At 37.3% G+C, this 21,883-nt stretch overlaps 2 protein-coding genes across 3 annotated transcripts in view; both read right to left on the bottom strand.

Annotated features, from left to right (window-relative positions):
• The window catches only part of LOC139981598 (uncharacterized), a 125,114-nt gene extending 123,237 nt beyond the window's left edge, over positions 1 to 1,877 (bottom strand). The window contains exons 1-2 of one of the 2 annotated variants that reach the window (XM_071994103.1): positions 1,691 to 1,877; positions 348 to 861 (exon numbers count right to left, since the gene is read on the bottom strand). In XM_071994103.1, the coding sequence (XP_071850204.1) occupies positions 348 to 834 (487 nt within the window). In that variant the 5' untranslated portion in view covers positions 835 to 861; positions 1,691 to 1,877. The remainder of the gene's footprint in view (positions 1 to 347; positions 862 to 1,690) is intronic. The other variant, XM_071994105.1, reaches the window with a different exon arrangement.
• A 4,671-nt stretch (positions 1,878 to 6,548) lies between these two features.
• LOC139981595 (uncharacterized) overlaps positions 6,549 to 21,883 on the bottom strand; it is a 66,613-nt gene continuing 51,278 nt past the window's right edge. Inside the window, exons 9-22 of the mRNA XM_071994099.1 lie at positions 18,383 to 18,706; positions 17,345 to 17,833; positions 16,942 to 17,168; positions 16,351 to 16,512; positions 15,401 to 15,553; positions 14,636 to 14,696; positions 13,155 to 13,471; positions 12,593 to 12,770; positions 11,717 to 12,040; positions 10,649 to 10,878; positions 9,994 to 10,137; positions 9,011 to 9,163; positions 8,512 to 8,572; positions 6,549 to 7,972 (exon numbers count right to left, since the gene is read on the bottom strand). Coding sequence (XP_071850200.1) covers positions 7,671 to 7,972; positions 8,512 to 8,572; positions 9,011 to 9,163; positions 9,994 to 10,137; positions 10,649 to 10,878; positions 11,717 to 12,040; positions 12,593 to 12,770; positions 13,155 to 13,471; positions 14,636 to 14,696; positions 15,401 to 15,553; positions 16,351 to 16,512; positions 16,942 to 17,168; positions 17,345 to 17,833; positions 18,383 to 18,706 — 3,125 coding nt within the window. The 3' untranslated portion in view covers positions 6,549 to 7,670. The remainder of the gene's footprint in view (positions 7,973 to 8,511; positions 8,573 to 9,010; positions 9,164 to 9,993; positions 10,138 to 10,648; positions 10,879 to 11,716; positions 12,041 to 12,592; positions 12,771 to 13,154; positions 13,472 to 14,635; positions 14,697 to 15,400; positions 15,554 to 16,350; positions 16,513 to 16,941; positions 17,169 to 17,344; positions 17,834 to 18,382; positions 18,707 to 21,883) is intronic.

The following is a 21,883-nucleotide window of genomic DNA, read 5'->3' as shown; positions in this document are numbered from 1 at the left end:
CACAAAAGATCAGTTAAAAAATAAGGTCATGATTAATTATTTGAAAATTACACTGGTTATAGTATCATGAGTAACAAAAAATTGTAAGCTTAATACTGTATGGATCTAATTGGAGAGTAATTACAGTATATTATCATTATATTCATCATTATCATGCCCATAGCAAAAGGAGTGCACTGTACAAATGAAACAGATGTGGGCTAATTGAACACATGAAACTATTTCACCAGTGTTCAATAATAAACAGAGGCCTATAACCCCTCCCTCCCCCCCCCCCCCACCATCCCTATCGAAAATGAATTTTGTTTTGGTACAAAACAGGAAGCAAAACATAGTTGTTGACTTACCATCAAAGAGTTCCACAAAGTATGCCAAGTCATTGTCTTTTAACCAAGCTAATACTTCCTCCTCACCCCAATCCTCAGTAGCTTTTAATTTGTAGCTCTTCACTACATCTTTATCTGCTACCCCGACAGGCTCTTCTGCTTTCTCCTTAGAATCTTTACGCACCTGCAATGCCTCTAAGTCAGAAGCAAGCTTTCCTAGGACGATATAACCAGGAGGCAGATTGGATGGTTTATTAGTAGTGCCGTTCTGAAGATCTTGTTTGGTAACTCCATGCGATACTTGAGTGTCCGAGCTTGAGATGCTGCCAGTTTCTGACTTATTTTTATTTGATTTTCGTCCAAAGGGTAATTTAAGAGATGATACCTTACTTGGTTTCTTCTCTAATGATACCACTGATGAGGCTGGAGAATTTGAGGTAGAAGATAGATTGGACTCTCCTCCTGTCTTCTTCTTTTTTTTTAAATCCAAACATCTTGGAAATCTCATTTGCTACTCATGCCATGGCTGATGTTTCTGTGGAAAATATGTTTTATAGAAACAGGGTGACTTGATTGTCAGAGTAATTATAGAATAGCCCCCACATTTCGAAAAGCTTACTTTTTGGGGTTGGGGTGGGAGTCGCAGTGGGGCACTTAATACTTCCTAACAGGGTAAATTTTCTGGGAGTCAGAGTCGCAGTGCAGAAACCATTAATAATCAGGGGTAGAATACTTTTGATCTGAAGTCAGAATCAGAGTGGAGGGTTAAATAATTTGACTACTCCATTCGAATAAAAATACCTTTTGAAAGGCAAGGTATCCTACAATTGTACCAAATTTTTACATTCGTAGGAATGTAAAAAGCAAATCTTATCATACAAGCTAATGAACCACAGCTTATGACAGCCAGTGTACTGGTAAGGGTTAGTTTACACAGTCAAGTTAGGCCAGACTAGAGCCTATAGAGGAATGCTTTTGACATTGCGTTGGGCTAGGCCATCAAAAGGGTTTACAGTTAGGCCTATCACTTTTCTAGTATAATTATTTTGATACTAATTTGCCACATTGTTGGGTTCATCTGTACCTGTACGTCCGCCAACAGAGGTATACAACCGTACAACATTAATATTATCCTACTGTAGGTCTACACTCCGTTCAGCTAAGCCTTATTCTATGATACTGAAACTCACTGACTATATTATTACGTATGCTTGGCTTAATAACTAGTGTGATGCCTAAATGTTAGGCCTGTGTTGGTAGGCTACGCCCGTTCTCGGCAATAGCTTAAACTTAATTAAAGACTTGAGTTGGCATTGACAATAATATCAAAACCTTTATGCGCATTATTGGGGTAAGAATATTACTTTTCTCGCATATAATTGGTACTACCAATTATAACATCACTCAGTTTCCAGATTTTCTCACAAATCCTCGTGTAGATGGAGGTCTCACGCTCAGCTGGTACAGTACAATAAGCCTGTTTGTAAACAAATATTTTATCGGTACAGTATTTCGAAATTCTCATTACGTCAACTTGCTCAAGTCGTTTCAGTCACGGTATCTATAGGACGCCATACGCACTGTGGACAATGCTGGGATTATGGATATCCCTGCGAGAATTGGAAGTTACCCGTTTCCGAATATCACGAACGCGCATCCGATTGTCTCTGTGTGGGGAACGGGCGGACACACTTACAATAATAATAACAAGTATTATTAATTGTAATTAAATAATAATAGACATTTCGACCGTAAAACCTCGAAAAACTCAGTCAAATTCTCGATTAAATGGTCAAGGTTTTAACATTTTGTGTAGAAATTTCGTCATAAACCAGGTGCGTATCCAGGCGCGCGCCCCCCGGGTAAGAAAAAGAGGAGAGAAAAAAAAAAGGAAAAAAGGGGGAAAAAGAGGGGGAGGAGAGGAAGGAAGGGAAAAGAAAATGAAGAAAGAGAGAAAAGGGAGAAAAGGAGGGAGTAAAACAAAAACGCGAAGACATCGGGAAGAGAAAGAGGAACAGTGACATCATTCCAGAGCTGAAGGGTAGCCAGTGATGGATCAATGATTTCGTAAATGTGTGACTCACCCTACCCCTTACACCGACAACTCCATTGTTTGACGTTTCCATTTTCCTCTCTCACTAATGATCTATATATACACTATATATGGTCTATCCAAGGGCGGCGGAAGCACTTTTAATCTGGGGGGCACCGACATCAAAGGGCACTTTGCAGAATTTCGATTGGACTGATGCAGCCTTATATTTAGTACCCTTTATAACTCTTATTGTATTATCTTATTTGCGTATACACATCACTCCATCAACGCCTCCCCCCCCCCCCCCTCAAGGAAAATATGCATATATACTAGCACTGCAATATCCAATGTGCAAATTGGGAAACAACGATTATGTTAATATCTTAACATATTTTTCCCATTCGAAATAGCTTTGAGTTTGACCCACAGAAATTCATTAAAAGTCAGGGGCGAAGCCAGGATTTGCAAAGTTGTATGCACGACTATCTGAGCGGAGCGCCACCATCGGTTGGCGCGGAGCGTACAAGAAAATTTTTGGTTTTACAAACCCCTCAGATGGCCGGAAACGGCCCTTCCCGAGTGTTCATTCTGGTTCCCTGGCCTCTTGCTAACTTGAGACACCTCAATTTTTATGTAGAAAAAGGGCACATTTTTAACATGAGGAAAAGTGGGGGGGCATGTGCCCCCTGTGCCCCCCCGGTTCCGCCGCCCTTGGGTCTATCATAACGCGTGTGTAGAATTGTGCTATGAAACCAACTGTGGCTGGTCTCGTCGGGGAACATGACGATTTTTGGGATGGGGCGACCGCCCGCCCCCCCCCCCCCCCCATTCAGCATTTTTTTAAATGATATCGCTAAGTAATTTCAAAATAGAAAGTGCTTAGATGCAACTTACAAGGCATGGGAAGTGTCATTTCCAGCGATCTGGGAGACATTTTTGGCCAAAATTTACTTGTACGCTTCGTGCTAACAAATGGTCCTGGGTAGTGCCATTTCCAGCGATCTGGGAGGCATTTTCGGCCAAAATTTTCTTGTTCGCTTCGCGCCAACCTATGGTGGCGCTACGCTTAGATAATTTGCCTACAGGCTTCGCCCTCCCTTGACAAATTCCTTGCTACGCGCCTGTTTGAATTTGTAACGCAAACAGCAGATATCACATCATATCAGTGAGCATGAAAATGGCGTTCCAGGATGAAAAGCCTCAAAACTGTCCGACTTGCCTGAAAAAATAACCAACCGCTCAATGTGTTAATGTCAATATCATATAAGCAAGCATCGGTTATTACATCGCATGCCATCATGTACCGTACGTTCCGTTAAAATTGCGCAGTATACCGCGGGATGCTCATGTAAACAACGACATGTCTCATGTAGATGTATAAAAAGCATGGAGGTCCAATTATGTCAAAACTCTCTTTTACATTAGTAATGGCGAATTAGGGGCTGCACCCGCCGCGCAGTGGCGGAGCGTCCATACGGTCATGGGGGCGGATGCCCCCCTGACGGACTCAAATGGACTGCTGGCGCCTTTCTCAGCTCTTTACCACTTTTTACTTATTCAAGATTATTGACTTTTTTATTGCGCTCTCATCTACTTATTGACATTTGTCACACTTTGTTGGTGTAATTTGGCGATGACACCTTATTCTTCGTTTATCTGCAAATTAGCTAGGCCTGGAAAGGGTCATTTCCGGCGATCTAGGGAGTATCTTTACTCAAAAATGTTCTGTACGCTACGCGCCAACCAGTGGTGGCGCTCCGCTTAGATAGTGTCGAAAGCCCCCCCTACAGATCATTCTCGCCCCTCCTGACCAATACCCCTAGCTCCGCCACTGCCGCCGCGCCTCCTACGCCTATGTGTGTAGTGTTCGGTTTCGGAAATATCTGCTATTTTTTTCATTTCCTTCAACCAAGTTTTATAATAGCCGTTATAAGAGGTTTTAATATTTGTACACCAATAAATTAACTGTGTCTGAAGCAGGGGCGTAGCGAAGGGGTTTTTGTTGGGGGGGTGTGGAGAATTTGATTTGCCGACGGATCTGGAAGTGGTGACTGAAATGGGGGAGGGGTCTAAGGGGAGGGGGTTTCCCCCTCCCCTTTGGCAATTTTTTAGTTTTGAAACGTCCTTAGATGCAATCTGGTGCATATTTTAAGTCAAACTTGATTTGCCGACGGATCTGGAAGTGGTGACTGAAATGGGGGAGGGGTCTAAGGGGAGGGGGTGACCCCTCCCCTTTTGACAATTTTTAGTTTTGAAACGTCCTTAGATGCAATCTGGTGTATATTTTAAGTCAAATTTGATTTGCCGACGGATCTGGAAGTGGTGACTGAAATGGGGGAGGGGTCTAAGGGGAGGGGGTTTCCCCCTCCCCTTTTGAAAAATTTTAGTTTTGAAACGTCCTTACATGCAATCTGGTGTATATTTTAAGTCAAATTTGATTTGCCGACGGATCTGGAAGTGGTGACTGAAATGGGAGAGGGGTCTAAGGGGAGGGGGTCTACCCCTCCCCTTTGTAAAATTTTTAGTTTGAAACGTCCTTAGATGCAATCTGGTGCATATTGTAAGTCAAATTTGATTTGCCGACGGATCTGGAAGTGGTGACTGAAATGGGGGAGGGGTCTAAGGGTAGGGGGTCTACCCCTCCCCTTTTGAAATTTTTTAGTTTTGAAACGTCCTTAGATGCAATCTGGTGCATATTTTAAGTCAAATTTGGCACGGAAGAAGCTCCCGTTCTCCTTTTCTCTATTCAGCTTTCCTTCTTTCTTCCCCTTCCGCTCTCTTCACCTTTTCTCTTTTTGCCGACAGACCCAAAATTTGCCGACAGCGACCAAATTATTGGGGGGGGTGTGACACCCCCCAACACCCCCCCGCTCGCTACGGCCCTGGTCTGAAGTTTCGAAAATTTCTGACCAACATTCTGCATCACACTTCCTCTACTCGTGCAATTTTGACCGGTCTGTTAGGGGTTGAAGGAAGTTTTTCTATATTGGTTGTCCATAGATGAAATTTTGTACAACATTATGGGGATGTTTTGAAGTGAGTTTATTCACGAGAAATGTGAATTTTCAAATTCTGAACAAACAACTTAAAACCTTGAAAAGTGGGGCTGACGGTATTGTGGGCCGCGACGTAGAATCACCTACAAAAGCAAAGACCCACAGGAGATGCGATCAGGTCGAACATGATGTGTGCCGGGTTGACAATCTTCAAAAAGGTTATGGATGGAAAAAAAAAACTATTAGGAAATACTTGGTTCTCAGGCAAAAAGTGTACATCTGGTTGGTCATTTCAAGCCCGAGAAGTGCCGTTTCCGGTGATCTGGGGGGTATCAAAATAAGAAATTTTCTTGTACGCTGCGCGCCAACCGATGGTGGCGCTCCGCTTAGATAGTAGTTCACGGCCCTGGGTTTGAAAATCCTGGATACGCGCCTGCGTTTGTTGGTATTCTAACAAAACCATCACGTGAAAACAAAAACAAACACACGGCCATCGCATCCTCGATCGTGCATGTACGTGATGAGTGGTTAAAACAAACCTCGTGTTCTTTTTGAACGCCTTTCCTAAAATTCGTGCCTAGAATCTTAAGGTTGCATACTACTTATGAATTCAGAAGGCATGATATGAACATTTCGCTAAAACTGACTGAAATAGCGCATACTGTGCATGTGTTCACATTATCGTTGGCCTACTTTAATTTAGGAAGTGTAAATTGCAGGGGGAAGCTACAAATGACCCACTAGTTTGAATGCTAAAATATGCCCTGATAGTAGTGATTTTCCATGGGTAATGGAGCCTCAGGTTTCATTTGGCTTTGGCTTTTGGGTCGGTGTTGGTTGGGTTTTACTATGCATGTACTAAATGAATAGACGAGTTACTTGATACATGTTTAGGAGTTAATGTTTGCCAGCCTGTCTATGTGAATACAACAAACCATTCTGTTTCCACAAAGGTATAAACGTACGCAAACGAAAAGGGTTATGAACGAAAGGGTTTGCCACAGTAAAAGCTATAATCAAGGTTTTCATGAGAACCATATGATCTCTGTACTTTAATCAGAATTGAGAGGTTTGTTGAAATGTATTCTGAATCTGTTGCCTACACATTCTCCAGAGATACATTTGGCATTGATGTAGTGCCCCTCCCATGACCCTCAACATACAGGTAATAACAACTCTATAGGAAAAATCAATGATTACTAAGTTTGTATCTGTATTGTCAATTAAATAAAGTGAATATGTACATTTCTCTGAAAAGCCAGATAGTTTATCAGCTCTCAGCTTTTCCTTAACATTATTACACTTCTATGCATACATGATATAAATACTATGAAGAAAAAACTAAAAGACATTTTCAGTTCAATTGCCATGATGACATTCATTCTGTTAATTCCAAATGCATTCACAAGTTCCTATGATAAAATTTGACAAATTCATATCTTTCCACACAAAAAAAATGTTATGAGGATATGGTTTGATCAAAGGAAACAGTCAATTTCCAAGAATTGTTTTGAGCCAACAGAATATACCTTTAATAAGTAGTTAATCTTAATGGGAATTACTAAACATCATCTTTAAGTAGCAGGTTGATCTACAAACTGACACATCAGTCCAAAATGTTATCCAACATTATCAAATGGCAAAGAGATTTGCAAAAGGTGCCTAGAAGATTGAACACTTTTGCCAGGTTTCAACATCTGTTGACCTCAACTGACATTGACCTTCATAAAACAAAACTGTTGGAGATTCTAAGAACACTGCACCTTTCATATTAAAACTCTGTCAAAGTTATTATTGTTCTGATATAGAACTTAAGCGATTTCACATTTTGCCATCTGCTGAACTTACATGACCTTTGAATGCCATCAACACAATCACAACCTTGTACTCACAACAGGGAAGCTATACATCCATAGTATCAGGTCTGTCAACGTTAATACTGCTGTTGAGATGTTATGTTGACAAAGTAGGGCGACATACACGCACATATGTTGACATGACTGCATATGTTACTTGTAATTGTTTACCTAAAAGGCAAGTATACCAATATGGACATAGTCACATAGAGTATATACATACATAACCATGTTAGACAGGGAGGAGAATATTTCATGTAACTCCTACAGGTTGTAATTACAATTATAGTCCTGTTGTCATAAGCTCTCACTGTAAATAACTGTTTGTACAAAAATGTCTCACCAACTTCCTTACCCGCTCTCAAGTGAATAAATTCTTGGGTACAGCACCACTGGTGATATGACGTTTGTATTCATAATTATTTGCTTACAATAACCCACAATATGATTTCAGACATTATTCTGGGCACATTGTAGCTTCAACTACATGATTTCTCCATCTAAAATCTCTGACAAGTTTCGCACATATTTCATTTCCTTGTTCTGTTAAGGCATTTTCCAATTTTGTGATGTTCGTGGGAGATATCAGTGAATTTTTGGTCAGCTTCTCTAACAACAGAGTTCCTGGTGTTTTGTGCTTCTTGATATCAGTAATTCCCTCCTCAGGAATTTGGAAAATATTTGCCAGCAGGGTAGATTGGTCTACATCAAGATGTTCTGATATGTTCTGCTTTAGCAGATCAAAAGATTTGATGATGGCTGTGAGGTTAAAAGGAAGGAAATTGTAAATGTTTTTAATACACTACTCTATATAAAGTGAATTAAACTAATCCTGTGTATATGCAAAGAATATCCACAATCGTGAGACAACAGTGATTTGTTTCTACACACACGGGATAAATAAAACATAAACGCTCAGCGTTTTCGATGAAACTCAATATAAAAATTCAACAGAATATACATTTCGAAACAGGTAGTTGAATTTCATTATTTTGTTTTAGTTTTTACTGCAGTGAGACAAAACTGATGTTTCCTTATATCAAGTATTGCAAATAGCTGATAGTTATATTTCACCAATTGACATGAAAACTGCAGCCTGGACTCCTTTATGCAAAGTAAGATTAGATGCACATCTCATATGTAAGGAATTGTAGGCAGTATGTCAAATGTTGCTGTATGAAAAATAAGATTACAGGTACACATCTCATATGGAAGGATTATAAAGCAAACATCAACACTTCACATGCGTCCTACAATCAATTAACTGCTCTTAAATTGTTAATAACGTAATTACTCACATTCAGGTAGGACAAGCTGGAATGGAGATGTGATTTGGTCAATGTGTAGTAATTTGTCAATCTGTGAAGATAAAATGAAGAGAAAAGCTTGATGATTCTCCCAGCAAATTAGATTATGCATATCTCACCTCTATCAATTGACAGTGTGTAAAAAAAACATGGTTTAAGTGATAATTGTTAAGATAGCTAATTAATACTTATTGTTTAGGATATTTTGTGTTACATTTGTGATATGAAGACAGCTTGTCATAAGGCCTCGTTTGTTTATAAAATTTTAACATTATATTTCAAACCTGTATCATGGAAATCAGTATGTCAAGTTAGGCAAACAAAGTAGAGATTTCAATAGAAAAAATAAAATGACTTAATTAGAGAAGGTGTAAATGGTTAACAAGATAAATAAAAGGTAAATATAAAAGGAGTGATAAATCCAGAGTGAAACCTTAAACTCCTTGTATTCAAATTTGCTTTGTGTTAATTGAAACCAAAATCAAGTTACCTGCAACTGAATATTAAACTGGAAAAGATTCTTCATGGACATCCCAAATCTTGCTTCTATTTCCAGATTGACAGTATCTTTGATCTCTTTATTCTGAAGATGGAATTCTACCTTGTGTCTGTTCTTAAACCATATGGTTTCCATAGCAACATCCTTGAAGAGAGAAAATTCAATAGATTTTTAATTATTAATTTATAAAACTTGTGAGAGTCTTGAACAATGGTGGGCAAGTTGTTAGGGCAATGGGCTTGCAATTTAAAGAATGTACATCCCAGTAATCCTACTGGTCGACTGGATGGTCATGATCTGGATTTGGGCAAGGGGGATTATCCTCAATTGCCTGTCTTCATCCAGGTGTATACCTTGGAAAATGCAAGGAAAGTTGTAAATATAGCTGTGTGTTTTACTTACAGATGACCCATGTCGCACAGAGGACACATATATAGTAAACTGCAGTACTCTATAAATAACCAATAGAATTTATGCATAATGAGATTGATAGATGTTGTAAAGACATTTGACAAGGCTTTGGTCTACATACAAGGCTGTAAACTGTCAATTTCATATTCTTTTTAGCTCTTATAAGCTTAGAAAAGCAATAACAATAAAACAAAAAACAAATAAGAGACCATAACAATTACACACATCACAAAGTACTTATATAATCAATACATGGACAGTCAATGAGGAACGAAGAAAGGACTAGTCCAGAATGAAATCAACTGTATAGAAAACTGCAATTCATTGAATATCATAGGAATGACAGACAATTTAAAAATAACATAATGTTTATTTGTATAACAACATATGCTAACACCAAACTCATACCACTCAACAGATGCAAATAACTATTCATCTAACAAATGCAAATTACCTGTGGAACAGGAATTAACTGCTATACTTAAATGTTGCTAAGAATAAATAATAATACATTACACATTTTGATATTATATAAATGGTAATATTTGACAAACATTACTAACCACTTTTCTAGGATGTGGGTTACACTGTGATGTACTGGAGTTAGTGCTAACATGTAAAATTGAAGTCATTGATTTGAGTACAACGGAGACAGGATCATGAATTATGGTTCCTTTTTGTTGGTAGATTTCTTCATTGATAAGACTCTATTAATATAAGAAAATGAAACAATTGAATATTATATGATTATTTATGTAACTTTTTATATTAATATCAATGCACACACTGCTAATAGTTGTCCTATGGATTATCAGGAAGCAATAACATCTTCCCGGTATGGCGCCCTCTCTGGGGTGGCCATCGTTTGATAAATCAGGGAGCTGTTATAAATATCTAATACATTGAGTGTCTGATAGGATGCATTATCAAAGACCATTAATAGTCTGACAGATTATGTTATGAAATCTAATTCTTTGCTGTCTAAATTGTGGACACCTGGTGAAGGTGTGTTTACAAATGTGTCTGTAATTACATACTTGTTGCAAATTTGCAATGATCACTAGCAATAAATTATTGAAAACTTAAATAGCTATTGCTAACACTGCATCAATCCTATACAATCATGTGCATGAACCAAGTGTCATTCACAAAAGCAGACAGCTGGAATCCATCAGATTATTAGCAATACCACTTGAGCTGACAAAATCAGCTACTTACTTTATGTTCCAGAGTGTCATCATTATGAAACCAAAGATGGATTGTCAATTGATCGCCCGATTCAGAAACTCTGTTTACAATCGGTAAAAGACAAACACGTTTCCTCATCTTAGGTATGAAAGGGACATGAAGACCGATGAGACAGGGTTTCTCAGCTTCAACTTCAAGGTGCTGACTATTCATAGAGCAGCTGAGGTGTTTCCTTTCTAAGCTCCACTTGACAGATTTATCTGAGGAAAATTTTAAAACCATTTTGCTAGTTAGCTTTTATAACATGGTGAAAGGTAGGACACCAATCCTAAACTATACCGTATGTGAGTTTAAGGGACAGTGTGATGGTAGAAAATAAAATCCTACATACAAAGAACATCAAAATAGTGCAATATCATGTTACTAACTCTATGTATGGATGCAAGGTCACTAGATAAAATCCTGAAGTATAACAAAGCTTGAATGGTATCATTTTCCTTTGGAAATGTTGTTTATTTCTCCCTAAAATGTGCAACATTTGAAATGTTTGTACAACCAAAAAGAGAATGCCTCCTTGTAATGGAGATAATTTTTCTGGACATCACCTCCTTCTTGAGATATTGATATCTACATTACACAGAACCAGAAGGTGAAGTAATTTCCTTGCCAATATTGTGTTTGTGTACTCAGGTAGTGTCACGTATAGTGTGACTTTAATTCGTTTTACATAAGCAGTACGGAGGTTTGGAAGGTTTTCAGGCTTTGACACATATTGACCTCAAATGACCTTCTAACCAGCACAAAACACTTTGTTTAATTTGTCCCAGTGGATCTAAATAGTACATATTTTTAAATCATTTTGCTTACAAATGTTTCAGACTTTGACCTCTTCAGAAATGTAGGGTTTTTGTTTTTATGTAATATGGCACCATACGCCCAGTGTCAAATAACACCATTATGCAATGTTTGGCCAAACCATGTTTACAAGTCAAGAGGTGGTACACACAAGCTCATATACATACTTCTGTTGATCATACAAATATTTTAGTGACTAAAGCTCACTGGAGTATAAAAGACAAGACTAGGAAAGAAACATACCTGTTTGTAATACACCAGAGTACACATCAATACCCATCTGGTTAGTTAAAGATATAGCACAGTGTGGAATAATCAAGGTGGCAGACTTGTGTAAGGTTAGGCTTTCTGGACCAAATTTCACAAAGGGGGTCAACCTTAGACTCTTCTTTGAGATAGGTCCTTTAATGGCAGGGTCAGCAGAAACCCACAGACTTACAATCCTTCCAGTGTGTAGTGCACCAGCTGGTACACGCAGAATGACACCTGCAATAAACATCTCTCCTCCATGCTGATCAAAGTATTGTTCTTTATAAAGGTTGGATCCTGGGAACAAAGGAAGTCTCTCTGGAGGAGAAAAGTAATATATTTCATGTGAAAGGAAAAAGTTTTGTCACTGTCATGAATCATGTGTGAATGCAAACTGTTGTTTAATTCCACTATATGAAAATAACCTCTGTAACACAAAACTGATGTTTTCATATTCCTACTTAAGGCTATTTGTAGATAATTCAAAAATATAAAATAAATTGGAAAGTCAAATACTGATTTGATATGAGAAAGAGAGAGTAAAACCTGTAATCAACTATCTGCAAGAAATGTTAGCATCATTGAATTAAACATGAAACAATTAATGACATGTCAAAGGTACAGAAACAATAATAAATAAGCAGGGTATATCATATTTCTCTAGCATTGACATGCCTGAAGCTATATTGGAGGCAAATGATAAATTCATACTGAAATCAAGAAAATCATTCATTTTGGTAAATACTGAAACATAAGGGTTGCATGAAATAACTGTAATGATCCTAGAATGTCATATAGGATTGAGAATAAATATATAAGTAACAAACAGAGAAGGAATACACATGTTGCTAAAACTATCGTGTACTTTACCATGTTCTTCCTTAGCAAGCAGCAACAGCCTTCTTCCCAAGTCCAGTTTTCCATGAGACAATTTCAAGGCTCTTTGGACATCCAGTCTCTTGTATCCCTCCTCTAACAAAATTTTAAAATTAACTGACATCTTTGGTTCACTTTTTGAAAGGATTTCCTGTTTCTCTGGAAATTTTACCTGAAATAAAATTGAAATATTACAAATTGTTTATACAATTCATACTTTTTATGAAGACAACTCTCCGCTGCATTTGAACATTTTCAAAAGACTTCCTGTGCACTTGATCTCTACAAACCCAACTTTTGAGTACTAAAGCATAAAATAAAAGTTAAATGTTTGTTATTTTGTTATGATTAGTAAAAGGAGGACTTATCAATATTAGTAATGGAAGAGTAATTCCTTCTTCTGTTATGTGACTTGCATGACTGCAAAAAAGATACTTTTCATATAAGAAAGTACAGTACTAATCCATTCGAAGATCTTGATTTTATGCAAATTGATCCTTGTTTTCCTTTAAAGATATAAGTTTCAAGTCTCAACAAGTTTTTGCGAATCACAAACCATTTTCTTATCATCTTTCTCTCCTTCATTTTCCTTTCCAATCTTCTCCTGTGATGTACCAATGTACTCCAGCACCAGTCTTGCCACCTTATTAAAGTGAATAGCTTTCAATCCATTATACATTCCAATCATTCTGTTTGGCATGATGAGCTCTCTTTCATCCAATATTTTCATCAGCATCTTTCCAGATTCTGCTGCTTCTTGAATTGTTTCATTTTCTGCTGGCTTGAGCTCAAAATACACACCTAGCTTTGCACAATGTTGTTTATCCAGAAGCTTTGCAATGTCTCCTTTCATCTTTTCATATTTGTGTAAGTCTGAAAGTGAGAACAACAACATCTACTTTACAAAATCCGGTTCAGGTCGGATCCAAATTTTTGGAACCGGCCGGAACCGGATTTTGCCGGATAGTACATGAAATGCGGCTGGAACCGGATTTTTTACATTACACAAAAGAAAATAATTAATAAGAAGAAGAAGTATGAAACAAGGAGCAATTCTTAGGTGAGGTATACGCAAACCATCAGACCATTGAGAAAATTAAATTAAACATTTTAAACCTAATTTTTCCTTACTGTGAATGTTTTTATTAATTAGTGGAAACAGTTTACATTGATTTAAGTTAATACCAACATCTTTTTAAGGAATAATTCAGGCCAGATTTTGAAAAATCCGGCCGGATTTTGACAAATATCCGACCAGAACAGGAACTGGATAAATGCTCACTATCCGGCCAGGTAGTCCGGCCGGCCGGATATTCGGTGCATCCCTACTTTACAATCGAAAAAGTATAGCGCATGCACAGATATGAGGGCCTTAACCACATGCTTATTATGTGCCAGTTTGAACAAAAAGCAACATTCACAACTAACATACATATTATACTACACAACTGGCCCACAAGCATGCAACCTGCATGACAATGTTGGTGTGCAGGTCAACCGTGGGTGCAAACAATAAATAGGATAAGTTTACTGCCAACAACTAATTGCATGCAACTCTGCAACTTTAAGCCCTTGTCTTGTGCATAAATTCTAGTCTTGTATCCAGCTTCACCTTCGAGGTTGCTTTTTGCTACAAAGTAGGAAGTGAGCATACTAACTGAAAATGAAGCGTGTAAATATAAGTTAGATATGTTTTGGGTTTAGCAGCAAGATTAAATTTCTCTCCAAGATAAGTGTTTATGTTGATCAAATATTTCCCAATAAACTAAGTTTAAATAAGTAACACTCGGGTGTGCCTACTTCTACAACCAAATATTATTACTTTTTCACCTCTACTCAGACACTCACCTGGGTCCATGTACTATATATGTGCTTACTCTTTCACCTCCACTAATACACACTTACCTGTTGTATGTATAGGATAAAATAAAGAGCGGTCATAATATTTTGTTCCAACTTCACTTACATGCAGGACAGAGTGGACTTTTAAAACTAGCCAAGTCCAACCATTTGTTCAACTTCCACTTAAAAACTCACCTGTATGCAGTTCTTTGAAAAGAATTTCCTGGCTTTCTGGAGATAAGAGAATGTTCTTCACCTGAAGGAAAAACAAAAATTTTATGAATAATGGAAACTTTAAATATGAGAAAGTCTAACATACAATAGTGCAGAATATCTAGCACAACCTTGTGAATGATTAGGTTACAGTAGGAATGTGATGTAGAAACATAGAGCTGAAACAGAAATAAAATAACATATAATAAAAATTGGAAATCCCAAGGAAAGGAATGTTGATGATAACATACCTATAATTTATGGAGTATTTAATGGGTACTTAAGATGCCAAATAAAACAAAAATTCCAATGGCTGTTGACTTGTGTGTAGAATAATTCATACTTTTTCAGCATTTTGCTGCATTTTGAGTTACTCATTTATTACAAAGCAATACCAAGACAAAGTGGTAAACAGGATCAAAGTAAGAAACTTAGGTACACCAGGATCACTGGAAAGACTGAAAAAATATACTTGAATAACAGGCTACTATAATTCAATTAAATTCAATTGTCACCCACCGTTAATATTACAATGAAAAGAATCCATGAGAGAACATGCCAACGAATAACTGTAATTCAGCACTGATTTTATTCAATCACCATGTAAACAGCTGCAAGACATTCAACAGACATTACATGAATAAACAAATAACTGATAAGAAGAGAGAAGATGTCGCTTAATGTCACATAATGAAGAACCATACGAGAACACAAACAGCTGGACGACAATCAACAGATATAACTCACCTTTGATTGGAGGATAAGGACTGTCTGGTTCTTTTCATGTTGTGATACTTTTAACTTCACATCAACCATGTCAGTATCTCCATCGTTGTTTCTGTTAAGTCTGAACTGATGAGAGACTCTACTGGCAGCACAGAGGTGATCAATGTCTACATGCTAATAGATAAAAGATATTGAAGTTCAATGTACTGAGGATGAGAATGCTTGTTATGAATGCAAAGAAACAATGCCACATATAAGATATAAGTATTAAGGAAAAGTTAATAAGGAACCAAGACGTGTGGGCAAATACAAAGCCTTACATTTCATTGGCAGCTGGTGAAGATTGTACGTTATATTGTAATGAAGAATTCCATAACAACATTTTAGGTTAAGTTTGTCACATGGGGTAGGAACCCAACAGGAACATAGTAGAGCCATGGATATTCATGTGATTTAAGATGAATACCGGCTTATATCAATCCTTCTGTATTTGATGAGTGTTCAGAGAGTTTACTATAGGCAGGCATGTAATTGTCTTAATCATTCCTGATTACAGGACAGCCACCTAATCAACATCCCACTCCAGCAAGAGAGAGTTTGCCACAGCATCTGAACACTACCTCCAAATAAAAGGGAAGTGAATAAAATACATCCCTATTAATCATCACCAGAGATGGTGGGTGAAATTTTTTGTGAAACCATGTGAAAGAACAAAGGATTTCATTTCCTAAGTCATGAACCGAAAATAGCAACCCTCACAAGATTATGCTCAACAACACTGCCCACCAGACGTTTTGCATAGCTTATAGTACTGTACCTGTTGGGTTTTTTAACCAGAAAGTAGTGGTTGTAGAGCCAATATTCTAATCGCTATAACACTTTGAACCACTTTAGGTAACCAATCCTCGGTAACAAGTCAACTTACATATAATGTTAGAAGACAAACTTGAATAGCATTGGTGATTACAAACCTTTGTTGATTCTTCCTTCGTCAGATGGTAACTATCACCTGGCGATGACATCATCAGATCGATGTAAGGAGCATGATCTCTGCCGTCATTTAATGTCCGGGTAACTTGAAATGTTGTATAGTTTCCCAGACTCAGTTTGGACTGGTAGTCCTCTAACAGCAACTAAAACATAAGAAAATAGAGAAGTTTAAAAAAAATAGCAGAGTCAATTATGCAATTTGTTGTGCCTTCATTCTTCTTCATCAGTACTGCTATATCAAGTAACAGCAGCCTTTGTCCCTTAATTTACTAAAATCACAAATAAATGTTGCATGTTTTCATTGGATCCTCTAAATCCTTGTTGCAAATTAAGTGTAAGCTCTGTATTTCAAAAGTAATAGAGTTTTCTCTTTGAATGTGCTATGATGAATCAATAAAAATGCACCCTTAACCAATCACTTCATAATTTGCCAGTAAAACACAATAAAATTCATTATACAAATCATGAAAGAAAGCAAGATTCCCAGTAGGCAACTTACAGATCAAAGTACAAAGCAGAATTGACCTCAAACTGCTACAGATATCACCATGGTTACAGGAGATTATCCTCACCTTGTACTCTTCATCACTGTCCTTACAGAAACAAACAGTTATTAAGACATCATCTTTGGCATCAAGCATCCCATCGATAAATGGAACAATACGGAATATATGCTTCTGTTCTGTTTCTTGGCTGACTAAAGTAACAAAAACGTAGCTCAGGATGTTAATATCAAGACTGATCTTCTCTGGGTACAGCTTCCAATCATTAGATTTCTCTTCGGTCCAAGTTATTTCACCTATAGTAAGTAATATTATACAAAATATATTATTGGTAATCTTAAATACAGTAAATATCAAGAGCTTATTAACTAAGACATATTTTACCGTAATGATTCCCAGCATATAACTCATTTTATTTCTCCTGGTACATTCATCAATTGCATAAAAAGTGTTCATTGGTCATCATCTTTACCTTCTTGTAAAGTTTCATCTTTCAGACCAGTGAAGATAATAACACCATGTCGATCTGGCTCAGGGATTATAGCCGAGTGAGGAATAGTCAGCTGGGCTGGCTTGTTGAGGACGAGTCCTTCTGGCTCTAGTTTTATCAGAGGTGTCATTCTGCCTCTACGAGCACTTCCAGGGAGGTGTATGTCAGGAACATAGATTACTTTAACAGCAATTACATGATCGAAGGATACAGCGTCTTCAGGAATAGTCAGATGTACCCCCATGATGCTAATAGTTCCACCTTCATACTTTATCCTGTGTTCAACGTATGAATGATGTTGCCTCATTTCAAGTATCTGTGAATCTTTTCTTTGTTTTGGTAGTTCTTCTCTCTCTGTTCTCTCCATCAAACTCTCCTCACTCTGCTCGTGATCTTCCTTTGTTTCCTCTCTTTCATCAGAACCTTGTGATGGAGTTGATTCATCATTAGGGACAGATTTGACATTTTCAACTAAAAATAACGGAAAAACAAACACTAGTAACTGAAGCTTTGACTTTATATAATTTATTTTATTTTTAAATTGCCATACTGAACCACATTAATGAAACACTTTTCAACAATACTGCAGCCTTGCAATTGATTTATGAAGGAGGTACGTATCGAAGGAACCATTATACAATATGTAACACACGCTTTGAGTTGTTAGAGAATTTGACGAGTGGCAGCGGACAACAGGAGATTTAAAGATTCTAGCATCGTGTCTGAGAGTGACCACATGGCTTAAATGGATACTTGAAATATTGGCTAATCCCATGGGACCTAAAATTTGAGCATTTTTGTATTTTCAATCTTTTTACGATAAAGAAATGAACCAAATGACGACAAATAATTGGCAAAAAGATCCACTTGTAATTACTTTTATCATACATACATAGTGAAAGTAAATAATTTAAAAATAACAAGTTGCCTGAAAGCAGCATATTAAGCCCTGACTGTACTGTACTATGTTTGTTTAATGTATTCTGATAATGTATTCTGCATCATTTTATTCAATCTTACCAGGCCAAGCAAGAAGTTCTGGTGCTTGGTTTTCTTCAAACTGAAAGGGGTCAACTTTAGACTGATATGGAGATAAGAGATATTCATTTGTTTGGTTTAGCTGAATATAAACCAAACCCTTTTGTAGGTTAGTGACATCATACATGTTGATGATGTTTCGTGTCTTCATGAAGTTAATCAGAGTGATTCCTGGTGTCTCTATCATAGAAACCCTGCGTAACATATCAGTTTCTGCCGGTGGTAAACCAAACAGAGTTGCTAATTTCAGAGTGCTGTCTAGAGTAAGATCATCGGCAACATTGACCATTAATCTGCCGTAATCAGCTGAAATGTAAATAAAAGTAAGAATAAATATGGTTAAAGATCACACTCAGCGCATCAAACCAAGTGAAAAAACTAATTTTTCAATAATAGTTGAGATCACATTTTCCTATTTCTCATTCGATAATTGGATTGCTTTGCCAATAACATAAAGCATATCAACACCTCCAATATCTTTCTTGTATTCTCATTAATATATACCAAGAAAATACTTTCTTTAAAATCAGTTCAATAGCAGAAGATGATATAACTTATGTGGAATATGAATACATTTAATTCCTTTTAAAGTACTGTTGATGTAACTGTATTTTCTACAAAATTATACAAGAAAGAAATTGGAGGTGTTGATATGCTTTATGTTATTGGCTTGTTGACCCCAGCGACATATAATATATATATATATATATATATATATATATATATATATATATATATATATATATATATATATATATATATATATATATATGTTTGCACGGGTTACCCGGGTACCCGCCCGACGCAATACTACCCGGTTCCTAATTTATTACCCGAATCCTACGCAAAGTGTGATTTAAAAAAAAAAAAATTGGCAAACCGACGGTTAGGCAAATTTCCCATTGACTTAGTGTGGTGTTAGGCTACAATGTGGTCGAAGATAACAGCAATAACGAAGGTACCCGCCCGACGCGATTCCATCCGGTTCCGAATTTAATCCCCGAATCCTATGCGAAGTGTGAATGTTTAAAAAAAATTGCAAACCTACGGTTAGGCAGATTTCCCATTGACTTAGTGTGTTGTTAGGCTACCATGAGGTGGAAGATAACATCAATAACGAAAGCTTCCCATAGATATCTTATAACTGCGTCACAATTTCAGCTAATAAACAGATGGCTAGGCTAGATTACCCCCATTGACTTAGTGTGGTGTTAGGCAACCATGTGGTCGGACGTAACAGCAATAACGAAAGAATTCCATGGATGTTTTATAACTGCGTCACAACTTCAGCAAATAAACAGATGGTTAGGCTTAGCTAGATTTCTCATTGACTTAGTGTGGTGTTAGGCTACAATATGGAAGAAATTATTATTTATTCATTCGTTTATTTTATATAAGGAAAGGCTAACAAGGAATTTTACGAGATGTTTATGGATTATAGACGGGCTAACAAAGAAATAGTAATCGCAAGTGGCTTTTTACTAATCGTTTTTGCCAAATGCGATCAAATTTGCGCGAATCGCGCAATCTCGCGGCTAATGCGAACCATGGGCCTGCTTAATAGATTGTAGTAGTAGTAACAACTGTTTAAGAGCTAAATTGGATATTTATATGGTTTGATCCAATAGACGTGCACGAGCAAGCATAAGCAGCGGCGGCAGTGCGATGTTAGTAGTAATGCTAATTACAATTAAATAATTAATTTATTAACAAGTTAATGAAAGAAACAAAAGCAAATTTTAAATTATTGAGTGAGGTTTTATACCTTATCTTACACCTACGTATTTGAACATGGAATCATTGTCAGTAGAGAATATAATGCATTTATTACAGCATCCAATATGCAATTTCTTGAAAATCGTGGTACACGAGGGTAAACAATTTTTCCGGGTACCCGGATACCCGACGGGTAACGGCCCTCGAGTACCCGGTTCCCGATTTTTGGACCCGTGTAAACACTAATATATATATACATATATATATATATATATATATATATTATAACAAAAATCATCATTTACTCCAAAAGAAAATATTAATAGAGAAAACCAGAGAAATAAGATATGTCTCATAATTGACAATAAAGGAGTAAATTTTTAGAAAATATATTGGAATTTTCGGTCCCCCCCTGGGACCTTCGTCAGCAATATATGGCAGTCGAATGGTTTACTTTATTATATATATCAATATCTAGACATCGCCCTAAACTCTAAGAACATACCAACAATGCAGGATCTTGTGATGTGCTCCCACTGCTCCTAACCATGTATGTTATTTTAAACCTTTGTCAGTTCGAAGTTACAGGAGTTTGGTATCCAACAGAAAGCACCTTCAACTGGCATTCACTGTACTTTTGATATTAATTGCATTATTTTGGATGATGGTGATGACGTTGTTGAAATGTCAAACTAGAGCACCAATGGTGCAGAAGCTCATACCTTTTCGAGCTTAAAAATGTGGGGCCCACAAAACTTTACGGCCCACCAAATTTCAGGCCATTTTTCAGATTCCACCCATTTTTGGCCCATGAGGGATAACCCCCCCCCCCCCTCCGTTAGCAGAATTCTGGCCACGCCACTGGCTATAATTCCTATTTCCCCCCTTTAAATCCTATTTTACCCACTCTCTCAAACAATGCCACTGACCTACCCTATTAAACTTTCTCCCCTCTACATGAGCAGACCTGAAGCACTCCTTGCCAAAATTTTGGCTGGCTGCCTACATACCTCAGGCTCAAAGACTTCTAAGAATCGGCAAGTGCTGATTGGCTATAGGGCTCTCATGCTTACAGTTCAACAGTTAATAACAACTCCCAGTCCTGCTTTAATTCCACTAACAGCCCTTGCAGAGCTTAACCACAAATGTAAACAAACCCTGCAGAGACTGGGAGACGAATTAAAGGAGCTTTGGCAAAAGGTGAAGGCTCAGATTTTTTTAAACAATGGGGATTAATTGTAATTAATTAACTTTTGACCAAAAATTATTAGGCATCACCTTATTCATACACAATCCAACAATCATCAGTTCAACTTTGAATATAATCCATCAAAATCTTGAGGAGATTGAGATATTTGAAAATATTACAAAGAATGACCCCTGATGACCCCCTAAATGACATTTGACCTCAATTTTCCGAACAACCCTTGTAACTCTCATCCCGAGGAATGTTGTGACCAAGTTTCATTATAACTGGCCATACACTGTACGAACAGGAGCAATTTGAAAATATAGGGCCGCGGCCGGGCCACAAAAGACTCCTAGTTGATCTTTGATCTCAAATTCATGAACACCCTGAAGGTAAAACTTCCATAGTACTATCGTGACAAACCCTCAACATTGTACAATGGAATCTGTAGGAGAAGAAGCATTTTGCAAAATTTCCACAAAATGGCCCATTACGGCCCACAGGTGACCTTTGACCCCAAATTTCGGACCATCTCTGATGGCCCTATTCCCAATGGTCCTTGTGTTCAAGTTTCATGA

This window comes from Apostichopus japonicus, chromosome 15, assembly GCF_037975245.1.
Source record: "Apostichopus japonicus isolate 1M-3 chromosome 15, ASM3797524v1, whole genome shotgun sequence".
NCBI classification, from domain to species: domain Eukaryota; kingdom Metazoa; phylum Echinodermata; class Holothuroidea; order Aspidochirotida; family Stichopodidae; genus Apostichopus; species Apostichopus japonicus.
This window is presented reverse-complemented; position numbering and strand designations above follow the sequence as displayed.